This window comes from Trichosurus vulpecula, chromosome 5 (genome assembly GCF_011100635.1).
Source record: "Trichosurus vulpecula isolate mTriVul1 chromosome 5, mTriVul1.pri, whole genome shotgun sequence".
Lineage (NCBI taxonomy): Eukaryota > Metazoa > Chordata > Mammalia > Diprotodontia > Phalangeridae > Trichosurus > Trichosurus vulpecula.
Window position 1 is genome coordinate 275,949,078 of NC_050577.1, and position 16,728 is coordinate 275,965,805.

Consider the following 16,728-nt stretch of genomic DNA (forward strand, 5'->3'; position numbering starts at 1 on the left):
ATGTAGTTTGAGATCTGATATGGCTAGCCCCTCTTCCATTGCTTCCCCAATTATTTATCCTCCAGGTGAATTTTTTTCTAGTTCTGTAAAGTAATCCCTTAATGGTTTGACACCTGATATGTTGGCAAATCTGTAAATTAATTTAGGCAGTGTTGTCAGCCCAGACACAAAAAGTTAGCATTCTCTTCCTGCTGTGCTTTGGTGATAATATATAGAATATATGTTTTGAGTTTATTTTATGTCCTGCTACTTTACTAAATTATTAATCATTTCTATTCATTCTAAGTAAACCATCATCTGCAAAACTGACCTCTTCACTTAAGCTTATTCCCTCAATTTCTTTTCCTTATCTTATATACCAATATTTATTTAGAACTATATCAAAAGATAATGGTGACATTGTTCATCCAGGTCATGCCTACTAGAGGTGGATGTTCCCCAGGGCTGTGTCCTGAGCCCTCTTTTCTCTTCCTCCCATGCTGTTTCACTTAGTTATCTCATCAGCTTTCATTGATTCACTGATCATCTCTATGCTGATTTTCTGATCTACTTATCCAGCCCAAATCTCCCTCTTGACCTCCAGAGTCACATCTCCAACTGCCTGTTAGACACAATGATAGTAATCATGTAAATGGGAAGAAAACAACAATACGGACAAATCTGAACGTGGTTAAATTGTAAAGACCAAGCTTGGCCCAAAGTGATATTAGATGACACCCCATTTCTTAGCAGAGGTTCAGCACTGTGCGTGTGGAAACTTCAGATAGCATCATTTCAGTGTGTCGGGATTTGCTGAAGAGGGATGGGAATTGGGGAGAGATGTGTGGGAAATGTAGGTGATGTTAAAAAAATTTATCAATAAAAATGTATTTAAAAAAAAGGAGGTTATGATGTTTGACATTTCTTTCTTTCTGTCTTTTTGTTTTTTAGGTTGCCAACCATGTGGTACAGGCTCTTCTGAATCAGAAGGTAAGGGGTAGCCTTGGCCCTGGGCTTAGAGGCTGGTTCTTCCTCTTCCCCACATCACTTCCTTAGCCATGGAGCCCTATGAACAAAATCTGGAGAGAGGTGCTTGGAGAGGCTGGACGCCCTTAAACTAGCCTTGTCTACCCTCAGCCCTGAGCTCCTGTGGAACTTAGTGTCACAGAAGCTCCCTGACTCACTTGTATGATTTCACCCCACTAGACACTAGTCACTAGCTCCTTCCGCTACAAAGGGAGTAGGACCATAATAGCTTCTCAGGAACATGGAATAAATCGCCTTTCCACTGGCCCCTAAATAAGTCCATTCCCATTCTTAGATGTACGAACTCTAGCTTTGTGCTTTGTACCATAGCTTTTAGTGGAGCTATAGTAGATAATTTTTAGTACCTCGCAACACTAAGATTCTTCTGAATGGACCTTGGCTGTGTCCCTCTGCTTAATCCTACCTGATTTCTCCTTCCTTGCATTTAAACATGGGGTCCCAAGTGGCATTGATGAGACTCAGAGAACAAGCCTGATGGTTAATGTACAAGGTGATAAGTAGGAAAATACTAAAAAAGCTCGGTGATGACAGATGACTTATAGATTATAGCTTATAGGTGATTGAGATCCTTGGTTCTTTTTCTGTCCCGAATGGCTCTATCGCATAGAAGTGGAAAAGTCTTACAATTTTGCTGAGATTGAGCCCTTGGGTTACCAATCCAGGATCCAAAAACTTTAAAGAAGAATGGGAAGCTTTTGCAGGAGGAGGGGAAAGTTCCTGAAGTGAACTTGATTTCCTTCAACATATAGTAAACTTTGTGCAAATTAATACTCCCATGAGTTACTATTACTGAAAATAGACTTTAAAGGATGTTAGAGTAATTTTTGAATGATAGAAATCTGGGGATACCTTTAACCTGAGAGCAAAAGTGAGAGAGGGCAATCTGCCCCTCTTCTGCTAATCCTCTTTTCTCTTTCAGAGGCAATCTGGGGGCTGACCCAGCTAAGTGGGTTTATGCAGGAGTCCCTTCTGAGGTTCTAAAGAAGAAAAAAATGTGCTTCTGTGCTAATCATATCTCCTTTTCCCTCCCACTCTAACCTCTGCTCTTGGATACGGAAGGACTTACGGGAAGAATGCATCAAATTGAAGAGGAGGGTATTTGACTTGGAACGGCAGAACCAGACATTGAGCACTCTCTTTCAGCAGAAGTTACAGCTTTCAGCAGGTTCTCTTCCACAGGTAAGGTTGACTATCTTTCCTTTCCTTAAGAAAAAAAAAATCTGGCTTCCTGCCCACCCATACCCTCATAATGATCACCTTTTCCACGAACATCAGAGATGGGGACTGTCTCCGTCCATATTCCCAGGATCTTTGAGCCAACAAAGAATTTGCAAAGTTGGGGATTTGGAAGAACCCACCCAGCCCCAGTAGATTAGAGAATCTAAGACATGATGAAAGCTGCCTGGTCGATCCTCAGAACATTGGCCTTGTCTTCCCTCATCTAAAAAGGCTTGACTTATTATCAATAGGGAAAAAGTGCTCATTCCCTCCTGGAGCCCGGAAAAGCAGTTACCTCAGGCTTCTGGAAGAGGCCCTGCTGCTGCCAGTGATCTGGCCTCTTCACAGCATCTGAAAAGGAAGCATAATGCCTTCATGTGGCAGAGAGAATTGGAGAGAACTTTGGAACCCACCGCATGCCTCATTCAGTTGAACAAGCCTTTTATTAAGTATGTGCCATGTTCCAGGCCCTAGGGATGTGAAAAGACAGGCATTCTAGGATACTATGATGCTATGAATGAATTCAGCCCCTCTGCAAAGCAATTTGGATCTATGCTTAGTGAATGAAATATCTATACCCAGACATTCACTAGCTGTCCACCCCAAAGAGGTAAATGATAAAACAACACACCAACAGATTTAAAGCAGCAATTTTTGTAGTAATAAGGAACTAGAAACAAGTCAGATGCACATGGGTTTAGTCATGGCTAAGTGGTACATGATACAAAGAGTGTAATGGAAAATCATTGCTCTGTAAAAAACAACATAATGAATACAGAACAACTTTGGGAAGATTTGTAGGAAGCAATACAAAGTAAGTAGAACCAGAAAAACATAGACAATCATTACAACAGTGTTGATGGAAAGAACGACAAAACAATCAGAACTGAATGCCAGGCAGTTCAAAGAATAAGTCTAATATTACATAAATTGCTTGATTAAACAGTAAAACCAGGCTGGATTTTTAACAGGAATGCAGACTGGTTCAGCATTAGGAAAACTGTAAACATGGTAGATTATATCAGTTATAAAAACAATAAAAACCATGATCATATAAACAGGTGCAAAAAAGGCTTTTTACAAAGTACAGCACCTCTTTATGTTAAGAATGTTAAAGAGTAAAAAAAAAAAGGAAAAAAAAAAGAATGTTAAAGCGTATAAGAATAATATATTTTCTTAATATGGTAAGTGATGCATCTAAAATAATGAAGTACATTGTCTGTAATGCAGAAATATTACAGGCCTTTTCAGTAAGATTAGGGGTAAGGCAAGCATGTCCATTGTCAACACTTCCATTTGGCATCATGCTAGAAATACTATAGCATTCAGACTAGAAAAGGAAATTGAGGAAATGAGCATTTGCAAGTGGCATGTGTGTGTTGTTTTTGTCCTTCTTATTTCACTTTGTATCACTTCGTGGGAATACTCTAGACGTTTAGCAATGAAAGGGAGGAGAGTTTAGCTTGAGGACGAATCAGGATCAAAGAAAAGTTTTTCCTTTTTTTTTTTTTGGCTGTTCGGGGTTTTTTCTAGGATTAGTTAGAATTGGAAAGGACCTTAGATCTAATCTAGTCCATCCCCTATTATTTCATAGATGAAGAAATCGAGGCCTAGAGTGAGAGGAGACACCATGTCTCTTATTTAAAATGTGTATCTCTTTAGATGGAGCTAGATGACAGACCCAAGGATCAGATTTAGGCAGTGCTAAGCAATAAGGATTTATTAAGTGCTGACACTATACCAGGCACTATGTTAAGTATTGGGGATACAAGTACAAGTAAAAAGAAAGATGATTTCTGCCATCAAGGAACTTATATTCTATTGGGAAAAAACAACACACAGAAAGTAAAAATGGGAGGAGAGAGGGTAGTACCTGTGTGGGATCATGGTGTCAAAGTCCAAAAAGTCAGAAGCCAAGCCATGACCTTGGCCAGCCTAGGCCCCTCCCCAGGAGGAACTTGCTAACGGGAGAAAGGGTGCTGGCATGGCAGCAGGACGTTACAGGGTGAGAGCACCGCACGGGCTGATGAGATCTGAAGAAAATTCCAGAATGAGGCAGTAGCTGAGCCATAGTGGCAAGAAAGTCAGCAGGGGAGCCAGGAAGGGAATGTTCTCCCTTGTTAGCTCAACATGAAAAGGCTTATCACCATTTTGGTGCTGAATTCTTTGGCCATGGCAACCCATGAAACAAAGAAAAATATAAAATGGCCCTTGGTCCTTTGTGGGCTGCCTTTCCCTTCTGCAGTGATGGTGGTAGAGTGTCAAAACAAGTGGCAATCTTGATATCTTTGCTTTAAAAACAAAACCAGAAGAAAGAAGGGAACTGCAGCCAAATAGATGGAGGGATTGCAGGTGCTCCTGGAGAGGCAGAGAAAGGACTGGGAGGGATTGGTTTTATCCTATGTCTAAAGACTAACAAGAAATGTTATTTCGTGGGTTATTTGATCATCTGGTTTTGCTGTACTCATGAGTGTTTGCAAAAAGACCACCATGAAAATAACATGGAATATGAAAATTATACAAAAATAATTACAGTTTAAGCACCAACATTGTTTGCAGAGATGGAAAAGGTAGAGAAATTCTACAAAGAGCTATATAGAACCCTCTGATATCAAGTTAATTCATTAAATACTTTGATATTCCACAACTTCAAAAGTGGGAAAACTCAGGATGGCGAGAAATATCTTGGAAATGATGTGTCAGGAAAAAAGAATGAGACCCCACACTTAGAAACAACATAGGAGCCTCCTGCCCTTACATCCTGAGTGTTCTTTCAGAAAAGGTTTGATTAGCCTGGGCATTGCCAACACCAAATAACATCACCAAAAAGTGAAGGAGAGTCTTTTTAAACAGACTGGAAAATGCCAGTTATCAATGTAGAAGTTGTCTTTGAATCAGCTGTCTGCATACAGTCAGCTTATGTCTGACTTGTCATAGCAAAGACTAGAATTAGTAAATGATGAGAAGGAGAAATCAGAATGAGAAAAGGATGTGGCATATAATTGCAACAATTGAGTGCTGAACTATTTAAACTAGTAATTAAAAATGGAAAATGGACAACAGAAGCGACATCAACAAGTAGTTCAGTGGAGAGTGCTGGCCCTGGAGTTCAAGTCCTGCCCCAGACTCTTTGTGTCACTTTGTGACTCCGGGCACATAACTCTGGACCTGCCTCAGTTTCCTCAACTGTAAAATGGGGATGATAATTACAGCCAATAAAGCCACCCCTAGGACATTTAAGTACCAAAATGAAAGGAGCACAATAAATGGAGGAAAAATGGAAATCACTCAAAAGGGATTATAGGTAGAAACCCCCTTTCAACATCAAGGGCAAATGGAGTTTCCACTAACACCGTGTCCCAGCTTTGCCCTTGGGGAAGTAGAAATAGCACTAAAGAGAACAAAGACAGGAAAAGCAACTGGATCAGAGCCAAGGACATGTAAAAGAGATTGGAGATGGAGGAAATGCCATGGTGAGTGTGATGAGGAGTCTGTTTATGAAGTATCTGAAGGAAGGAAAGAAGCCAAAGGCAGGAAAAAACCCAATACCTTATAACTTAAAGTTTCTACTAATTAGAGGTATTCAAAAGTGGAATGGGCTATCCTAAGAGCTGACAGGTGGCCCTCCTTGAAGATCTTCAAACAGAGGTTGGACAACCACTTGTCAGGTTGGTATAATGGGAATTCCTTTCCTCTGTGGGTTACATTAATGGTTACTGAGGTCCCTCGGAGCTCTCAAATTCTGATTCTATAATGCCCAAAAAAGGCAGCTGAGAGAATGTCAACCACTACAACCTAAATACATACTTTCCCATCTTTACAAAATCTTTATGAGACTCATCTATACACAAATTGAAAGCAGCTTCTATAAGGTCAGAGAACAAGCTGGCTTTTGCAAGTGATATTCAGAAATGGGCCATATATTTATCATTTCACAGTTGAATGAAAGATGTAAAGAATACAAGGTCCAAAATGTCTATATTATTTTACTAGAAAAAAGCATTTGATTTGGGAAGTACCATAAAGTTTCTCTTCCAATAAGGTGGCTTTCATCCATACAATACATACATTGGCCGTTCAAGATGTCCAACTGTCATAAACATCAGTAGCAGTATAAACGGGGGAGATGTATCTTCATTGCTGTGATGGATTAGATCCAGCACAGAGTCCTAAGTTGAAGAGGGATCCCTAGTAGGAGGTAAGGTCCCTGCAGATGCTTTGGTTTGCACATGATACAGTGCTAGTTGTATCAAGCCCCAGAACTTTGGGAGCCTTTTGAAAGAAATCTGTAACCGCCCAAGTTTGGCCTGACCCTCTGCGCAGGAAGGACCACTTGGTAGATGGTAAATCTCTGTTGCCCAAAATATGACATACATTTGGACAGAAAACCTATAGATCTGGAATAGGCAGTATGAATGGACAGCAAGTTTAGGCCAGAGTTGAGGGAGAGATCGGGCTGATTTGCCTTCAGGAAATTACAAAGCTTTTAACAAGCCCAAGCTTCCTATGGAAAGGAGCTCATCTTTTTAATGCCACCATTCTACTCGTGTTTCTGTGTGGTGAGATGCCGACTAACACCATCTCTAAAGAATCAGAGCGAATATCATAAAACAGGTGATAGCAAGGCTCTTGGTAGCTCTGAGCTACCAAATAAAGAACATCAAAGAACAGGAGTAAAAGGTCATCAGGGAAACAAGTGCTAGGAAGAGAAAGTGGGCTGGTCACCTGGTGAAGACGTGATAGTAATCATCAGAGTAGTAACTAACATATGGCACCTACTGTGTGTCAGGCACTGTGCTAAGTCTTGTGCTAATATTATCTCATTGATCCTGAGAGTTAGGCGCTCATATCCCCATTTTACAGATACGGAAACTGAAACAAATAGATTAAGTGACTTGCCTAGGATCACACCGCTAGTAAGTGTCTGAACGGGGATTTGAACTCAGATTTGCCTAACTCCACATCCAGTACTCTGTCTACGATGCCACTTAGCTGTCTCTATGGTACCATCTCTGCCACCCTCTATGAGGAGCCAGGTAGACAGCCACAGATAAACTCCTGTCAAGAGAAAGTAAGGAGTGCCCCTAGTAAGTATGGACCCTCTATGGATAACTTTTGAGAGGACGTAGACAAGCGTTGCCCAGGATGGGTAGGCATAGATGGGCTGCAATCTGCATTCTCCTGGAGAGAATGTCAAAATTGATGAGATCACAGATCCATTTGGGGATTGAGTATCTCAATGGCACACAGCACCTGACACCTAGTGCAGTGTTCTGCACACAGTAAGTGTTTAATAAATGCAAATTAAATTGAGTTAGGTGACTTGCCTAGAGCACAGTATTCTAATCTCCACTATGTCTTCATTATTACAGTCAACTTTTCCTATTTGCTAATGAAAAGAGAACAGAATATTTTTTTAAAAATCATTTTTATTTGGGTTTAGAATGCAAATAGATACACAATATGTATATACATACAAACAGCAGGGGCTGTCATCTGTGACAAAAGGGCCATTCACCTTTTTGTTTTTAGCCAAAATTCCCTCCTGGCTTGTCCCCTAAACTGAGTGATAGTGAGGAAGCTACCATCTTATGGACAGGAAAGGATGAATTATCATAAAACAGTAGTGTTGTGATGAAAGTGATCTCACTAATGTGAATAACCCTCCTGGGATTACAGATCAAAACTTCTTCATGCACTCTTATGCTTTGCAGCTCTCAACCACTTTCTTCTTCTCTATGTACGGTGGGTAAGCCTCCCTTTAGATCTGTTGACATTACATGGTACTAGTAGAGCATATGAACTGTCCATCAGTTATCTCTCTCATTTTATTTTTTCCTCTTCTAGTCAGTGTTGGGTTTTTTTATATTTAAATTTATTTATTTAACATATTTGGTTTTCAGCATTGATTTTCACAACAGTTTGAATTACAAATTTTCTCCCCATTTCTACCCTCCCCCCCACTCGAAGATGGCATATATTCTGGTTGCCCTGTTCCCCAGTCAGCCCTCCCCTCTATCACCCACCTCCCCTCTCATCCTCTTTTCCCTTCCTTTCTTGTAGGGCAAGATAAATTTCTACGCCCCATTGCCTGTGTATCTTATTTTTTAGTTGCATGCAAAAACTTTTTTTTTTTGTTTTTGAACATCTGTTTTTAAAACTTTGAGTTCCAAATTCTCTCCCCTCTTCCCTTCCCACCCACCCTCCCTAAGAAGTCGAGCACTTCAACCTAGGCCGAGCATGTATCATTATGTATAACCCTTCCACAATACTCATGTTGTGAAAGGCTAACTACATTTTGCTCCTTCCCAACCCATCCCGCTTTATTGAATTTTCTCCCTTGACCCTGTCCGCTTTCCAAAGTGTTTGTTTTGATTACTTCCACCCCCATCTGCCCTCCCCTCCATCATCCCCCCCCTTTTATTTTTTTTTATCTTCCTCCCTCTTCTTTCCTGTGGGGTAAGATACCCAACTGAGTATGTGTGGTATTCCCCCTCAGGCCAAATCTGATGAGAGCAAGGTTCACTCATTCCCCCCTCACCTGCCCTCTCCCCTCCTCCCACAGAACTGCTTCCTCTTGCCACCTTTATGCGAGATAATCCACCCCATTCTATCTCTCCCTATCTCCCTCTCTCAGTATGTTGCTCTCTCATCCCTTAATTTCATTTTATTTCTTTTAGATATCTTCCCTTCATCTTCAACTCACCCTGTGTCTGCTCTCTCTCTTTTACATATATATATATATATATGTATATATATATATATAAACACACACATATATACATACATACACATGCATACATATACACATAGATACATACATACATACACATTCACTTATATATATACATAAACATATATATATGCATATTCCCTTCAACTACCCTAATACTGAGGTCTCATGAATCATACACATCATCTTTCCATGTAGGAATGTAAACAAAACAGTTCAACTTTAGTAAGTCCCTTGCAATTTCCGTTTCTTGATTACCTTTTCATGCTTCTCTTGATTCTTGTGTTTGAAAGTCAAATTTTCTATTCAGTTCTGGTCTTTTCACTGAGAAAGCTTGAAAGTCCTCTATTTTATTGAAACTCCATATTTTGCCTTGGAACATGATACTCAGTTTTGCTGGGTAGGTGATTCTAGGTTTTAATCCTAGCTCCATTGACCTCCGGAATATCGCATTCCAAGCCCTTCAATCTCTTAATGTAGAAGCTGCCAGATCTTGGGTTATTCTGATTGGGTTTCCACAATACTCAAATTGTTTCTTTCTGGCTGCTTGCAGTATTTTCTTCTTGATCTGGGAGCTCTGGAATTTGGCAACAATATTCCTAGGAGATTTCTTTTTGGGATCTATTTGAGGAGGTGATCGATGGATTCTTTCAATTTCTATTTTGCCCTGTGGCTCTAGAATATCAGGGCAGTTCTCCTTGATAATGTCTTGAAAGATGGTATCTAGGCTCTTTTTTTGATCATGGCTTTCAGGTAGTCCAATAATTTTTAAATTCTCTCTCCTGGATCTATTTTCCAGGTCAGTGGTTTTTCCAAGGAGATATTTCACATTGTCTTCCATTTTTTTCATTCCTTTGGTTCTGTTTTATAATATCCTGATTTCTCATAAAGTCACTAGCTTCCACTTGCTCCAATCTAATTTTTAAAGTAGTATTTTCTTCAGTGGTCTTTTGGACCTCCTTTTCCATTTGGCTAATTCTGCCTTTCAAGGCATTCTTCTCCTCATTGGCTTTTTCAAGCTCTTTTGCCATTTGAGTTAGTCTGTTTTTTAAGGTGTTGTTTTCTTCAGTGTATTTTTCAGTATTTTTTTGGGTCTCCTTTAGCAAGTCATTGACTTGTTTTTCATGGTTTTCTCGCATCCTTCTCATTTCTCTTCCCAATTTTTCCTCTACTTCTCTAACTTGCTTTTCCAAATCCTTTTTGAGCTCTTCCATGGCCTGGGACCAGTTCCTGTTTTTCTTGGAGGTTTCTGTTGTAGGCTCGTTGACTTTATTAATTTCTTCTGTCTGTATGTTTTGGTCTTCTTTGTCAACAAAGAAAGAATGCAAAGTCTGAGACTGAATCTCTGTGCGTTTTCGCTGCCTGGCCATATTCCCAGCCAACTAACTTGACCCTTGAGTTTTTCAGTGGGGTATGACTGCTTGTAGATTACAGAGTTCTATGTTCCACGTTTGGGGGGGAGGTGCCAGCTCTACCACACCAGCACTGCTCCTTCCCCAAGAACCCCCAGCCCGAACTGGGCTTAGATCTTCGGCAGGCTGTGCACCCCTGCTCTGATCAGCCACTTAATTCCTCCCACCAGGTGGGCCTGGAGCGGGAAGTAACAGCAGCTGTAGCTGCCCCCGGGGCTGGAAGCCGAACTGCGAACTCCTTCCACTCCTGCAGCTTTTCCCACTAACCTTCTCTGCAGTCTTTGGTGTTTGTGGGTTGAGAAGTCTGGTAACTGCCGCAGCTCACTGAATCAGGGCACTAGGGCCCCCTCCGCCTGGCTTCTGGTCTGGATGATCCATGCCGCTCAGGCTGGGCTCTGCTCCACTCCGTTCCTAGCTCCCAGCTTCGAGCCCCGTGTGGGATAGACCTCACCCGGAGACCATCCTGGCTGTCCTGGGCTGGAGTCCTGCTTCCCTCTGCTGTTTTGTGGGTTCTGCCGTTCTAGAATTGGTTCAGAGCCATTTTTTATAAGTTTTTGGAGGGTCTCGGTACAGAGCTCACACTATTCCCTGCTTACCAGCCGCCATCTTGGCTCCGCCCCAGTGTTGGGTTTTTTTAATAATATCTTTTACACCATTTCTCTTGTGTAATTTTTCATTTGCAACTTGCTGGCCCATGCCCATTGCTTTTTACATGAATTTAAATCTTTGGTGATTGGTATCACATGATTTACAGCCCTATAGCATCACTGGAAGAATATTGGCATTAAAACAAATGACCTCTGGCTCAAGAAGCAGCACTGAAATTTCCCAGGACAATCCAGCCTGCTCTCTGCCACTTCTTCAGTTATGGGACCAGTTCACTATTCCAAGGATACTGGGGGACCAGCTTTATGGGTTGTCTGCTAAAAAGCAGGCTGCAACCATCTGGAAAATGGTCATTCTTCGTGCATTTGTTTTATTTGTTTTTCCTACATTGGAGAGTTAAACCAACCTCTTGAGAGAGTAAAGTTCTCATTTAGGAGATGACATATTCTGCGGTGTTTCAGAGCTCAATGAAACAAACATAATGTCATTTACAAACAATTGCTTCTAGAGAACATTGCCGGCTATAAGAAGTTCCTCTTCCATTTGGACTCTGAACTGGACTTCTCTGACAGTGGCAAACACCTTTGCTAAGCTTTTATCTCCACCTTTTTTGCCCTGTATGATATTTATTTGTTATTGGTGCATTGTCAGAGGGTAGGCCAAGTTCTGTATGACTTTAACATACTCATGGGAGATACCTTGCTGGAGGAGAGCCTTTTTCACTCTGCCAAATGATTTTTTAATAATCAGTAAACAGTAAGCAAATTGTGTAACTGTAATCATGTGACCTTATGTATAACAACATTTTTCATAAGCTTACCTATTCCTTTCTCATGCCCTCAATATGTTTGTAGGCTGTTCTTCTAAAGATTTTGTGGTGATAAAGTAGGCCTAGTGGTCAACAATTGAAGTTTTCTTGATTCCTTTTTTTGGGGTAGTAATAACAATTGTGATTTTTTTCCCCAAACATTTGTTACCATCCCTCTTTTAAATAACCTTACCTTTGTGAATGGATCCCTTAATACTCTTAGATTTGACCAAGGTCACGCTGAATGGAGAGCTCTTCTGTGTATCCCCGGGCTAGCCACCTGCTCTTCCTATCTTTGTTTCTTTGGTACTGTTTCTACTTCCTTATATCACATCCTGGACTGTGATGTTAGAGTCCAAATATGGTGGCTTCATTGTCATTGACAGAGAGACTAGTTTGTTATGGTAATCTTGATGGATCTTTTAAAATATTTTCACTTGTGTATTACCTTTCTCATAGTTCCTTCTTTACCAGATCATGGGGTGATTTCACTTAATTGGCTCCAGTGCCAAGCTTTCTGTAAACTTGTCTTTCTTCCTGTTGCTTCACACTAGCATCAGTAGTTTGATTAGAAAGATTATAAATTTGGATCTAGAAGGACCTTACCGGCCATGCAGTCTAACCCACTCATGTTTTGGATGAGAAAATTGTGGCTCAGGAAGATGAAGACACTTCTCCATGTTTACGAAGCTAACAACCAAACTACAGACCTATGGCTTTTAAGAGAGCCAGGTCAAAGTTGTTTTAGCAGCAAGTCGCGCCTTCCCATTTATATTCTTTCATCTACTTTGATATTAGTTTTGACCTTTGCTCTTAATAAACCCTTGTTCTGCCTGCACCCATACCACTGACTCATAAATGAGTCCCATCACTATTTTTTATCTGTTAGAATATAGTTATTTTTACTTTGGGGGATGTTTTTCAGTGTATTTAGGTATCCAATAGCCCCCATCTCTTTTCTTTAAGAAGGTTTCTATGTTACATAGGTGTGAGGTCTCTACAGTTTATAAACTTTTGACTTCTTTCATTTCTTAGGCCTGAGCTATGTTTTTCAGGGTCTTCACCTGTGCCCATCTTTACACTAAAGTCACCAAATATTAGTGTTTAAAATGTTTATTTCATTTAGAAAGCCTTATCCTGCAAAATTTTTCTACCTCCCTTCCCCTTTGCTGCAGACATCGCTGCGTAAGTTGTACAGTTCTCTTCATGGCCGTCAGTTTACAAATGTATATATCTCAGACATTGTGCAGGGAAAAAATAATCTGTCATAAACAAATTTATTCTGCTATTTTATATTTACAAGCATTGTTGCTCACGGTGAAATGTCAAAATAACAGTTACCTTCCTATTAATTCAAAACCTCCCCTTCCCCCAAGGTCTTCCTGCATTATATAGTATTCGGAAACAAAGACAAAATTCCAGTCAGGATTAAATAAGGGTTCAGAGTTTAGTTAACAGGTTTTAACCGATTAAACAGAACAATAGTAACTTAAAATGTGCATCCTGGAGAGTCATGTTCTTGAAGTGTTCGGTCCAGTTGAGGGTGAAGATAGATAAACTATTCTGCTGTAAGTCTCCTTCCCATCGAACTCATTTTCTGGGAGCTTAGAGTGCCTTCTTAAACTTTGACCTGGTTTCCTCTCAGTGATTAAAGGGAGGAAAGGATTTTAGTATAGGGGCGCTATTTCTCCAGAAGTTTGACTAAGTGCTCTGGAAAGGTCTTCACTGGAGAAATAGTTATTTTTTATTATTTTTAATGTTTGTTAAGAGGAAAAAAGGGGAAGCCTTTCCTATAAACACTGTTGTCTCATACCCCATTAAAATGTGAACTTTGGGGGAGCAGGAACTATCTTATTTTTCTGTTTGTACCCACCAGTGCTTTGCACATAGTAAGCACTAAATAAACGTTATTCATTCCTGCAGTTCCCCATTTGTGAAAAGAAGTAACAAAGGATCTGGTGGAATATTTGTTTGTTGCCTTTTTTGCCTCCTGAGTACTTCATAAAACCAACTCCTTCTTTACTTGTACCTTTAGGGAGGACCTGTGAGTCATCCTTCAATTTAGCTGCAACTTCCTTTTGTCTTTGGTTTCATTTATAACAAGAATATAATATTGATATAATTGATATAATCCAGCAGTGTGTCTATTTATCTTTAATGGGATGAAGATCTCACCTATATAGCTCTCCATTAGATTGTATGCTGCTTGAGGGCAGAAACTGTCTTTTGCCTCTTTTTGTTAGCAGCAGCGCCTGGCACAGAGTAGGTACGCAATAAATGTTGAATGATTGGTTCCAGTGGAGTACCGACAGTTCAGTGAATTTTTAAGGAAAATCAAAAAACTAAGTCTTAGAGTCATGTGCCTCTTTTTCCACCGATCAGCCACTGCTGACTTGCAAGGACTGCTGACTCATAGGACTGAAGACCATTTTGAATTTCTTTTTTATGGGTTGCCATGGCCAAAGAATTCATCATCTGTTGACCAGCCTGGTAGTGAGGATCCTCTCCGTATTTAAGGGAAGGGAAGGAAATAAGTATTTATATGGCACCTACTTACTGTGTGCCAGGAACTGTGTTAAGCACCTTTCACAATTATCTCATTTCATCCTTACAACTCTGGGAGATATGTGCTATTATGATCCCTGTTTTGCAGTTGAAGAAACTGAGGCATACAGAAGTTAAGTGACTTAATCAGGATCATACAACTAGTGCCTGAAGCTGGATTTAAAACTCAGGTCTTCCTGACTCCACTGTGCCACCTAGTTCCTCAAAAGCCTAGGACTAATTTGGCATGGCTTATCAGATCTTGAGAATTGATTTAGCAACCCTTGATCCTCTTCCAGCCAGCTGCTAAAGTTCTTTCACAAATGCCTTCTTATTTTTGCTTTAAGTATTCCTGTGATGTCTATAATCTGAATTCTGAACAACAGACTCATAGCATTAGAAAGTACCTAAGATCATCTAGTCTAATGCTTTGATTTTATAAATGAAGAAATGGAGATCCAGGAGGTAAGAATATTTGTCCAAGAGGCAGGGCTGGGATTGGAACCCCGGTCTTCTGACTCATAATCCAGCGCTAAAGCACCATTTCTTTCCTTGGAATTGGTTGATCAATGACGTTTAATAGTTTTGGTCAGTGGGTTGATGTTAGCATGGAAAGAGGACTCTAATAGACCACTTTCAGATTCTTCTTGCTCCTGTTCTAACATCAGTGCTTTAGAGGAAGGCATGCACATCATACTAAGAACATCTGCAGATTACAACAAGCCAGGAAAAGTAGCCAGTAGACTGGACTATGGAATCAAGCTCTAAAATGATCTCAATAGGCTGAAGAAAACAAGGCTGAATTTTGTGCAGCATAGGGAGGCCCTGTTGGGGTGCAGGAGAACACTGAGCTTGGAATTAGGAAAAGGGGGTTCAGATCCCCGCTCTGATATTCATTAGCTGGTCAACCTTGGGCCAGTAAAAGCAAGAAGTTGCACTCCTTGACCAGGTCCCTTCTAACTCTAAATCTGTATTTTCCTATGGGAAATGGCTAAGAAGTAATTCATGTGAGGTAGATCTGATGATTTTAGGACTGAAAATTCATTGTGTCTAAAAGAACTCACGTGATATGTATCTAAAATAGAGTCTGCCCTTGTCAGGCTGTATCTGAAGTACTGGGTTGAGTTCTGGTGCCACATTTTAGAAGGGAGAAGCTAGATGGAGCATGTGGTCTCTGGAAACTGTGCTACTTAGGGACCAATTGAAAGGAACTAGCCTGGAGAAGAGAAGATACGTGATATAGAAGGAGTTGTTAAACTTCTGATTCTTAAAATGGGATTAAAATGAATGGCCTTCACATAGAAGGATGATTAGATATGTTCTATTTGACTCCAGAGAGCAGAACTAGGACTGATAGGAGGGAGATTTTGGCTTAACATAAGGAAAATTTCCTAACAATTAGAGCTATTACAAAATGGAATCGGTTGCTTTGGAGAGCACTGGGCCGCTGTATCCTTAAGTGTTTGGCACAGACTGAATGTTTATTTGTCAGTGATGTTGTAGTCAAGATTTATGATTTGGGCAGTTATTGGACCAAATGATTTTGAGTTCTTTTTACAACTCTTGAAATTCGGTCATTCTATGTCTTGTTTTTAGGTAGGGAAACTGAGGCCCAGACTGGTTAAGCAGTTTGTCCAAGATGAATTAGGCTTCAACTAGGGAGGGATGAGGACCTGGGCTTACTGGCACCAACAGCCAGTACTGCCACCTGGAGGTGCACCCTGCCCTGGGCCCTTCCTCCTGTACCAGGGCTCCCCATTGAATGGCATGCCCAATTTACCACTGGCCCCTGGGGACTTTAGAAGTCAAGGTTAATTATATTAGGGATAGAATAGGCTTCCTACTGCTTGGCGCCACTTGGAGGAGCCACTAGCTTCAGAACAAGTCCCTCAGAGGTACTTTGACCTTAAGGTTACATGGGAACAGGCCTTGGTGATGAGAGCCAAGCTTTCCTACCCAATACCTGAAGGCTGTATCAGACTTTGGGAATAGAAGAGGCCTTCTTGTTGTTTCTTGTTGAGGGCTGGGGAAGGTGAACATTTCCATGTATTTGGTGCACAGTACTTCCTGTAGGGGTTGCTACTCACCCTCCCTCTTCTTTTTCAGCTCCCATTACATCCACTTCAGTCAATGTCAGAGCCGCTAGCCACCACACTCCTGAGTGCTGAAGAGGGACCAGCAGTCTTACTGCCAGTGGGGCCCTGTACTGGACAAAAAGAGGTAATACAGGGAGAAGGATCAAGTAGGGAAAGAGGGCTGAGAAACCCAGGATGCAGAGGATGGGCCTAGAGACCTCTGACTCAGATTCTCTCCACTTGCTTATGACCAATGGCCCGGCTGCCTACCCACAGGTCCCCAACACAATAGCCTGGCCTCCTCAG

The 16,728-nt window shown here is 40.9% G+C and overlaps 1 protein-coding gene across 3 annotated transcripts in view; it reads left to right on the forward strand.

The window, feature by feature from the left end:
* Window positions 1-16,728, forward strand: part of NCKAP5L (NCK associated protein 5 like) — a 55,560-nt gene that overhangs the window by 31,626 nt on the left and 7,206 nt on the right. For all 3 annotated transcript variants that reach the window (XM_036761650.1, XM_036761652.1, XM_036761651.1), the window contains 3 exons: window positions 931-969; window positions 2,086-2,205; window positions 16,454-16,567. In XM_036761650.1, coding sequence (XP_036617545.1) covers window positions 931-969; window positions 2,086-2,205; window positions 16,454-16,567 — 273 coding nt within the window. The remainder of the gene's footprint in view (window positions 1-930; window positions 970-2,085; window positions 2,206-16,453; window positions 16,568-16,728) is intronic.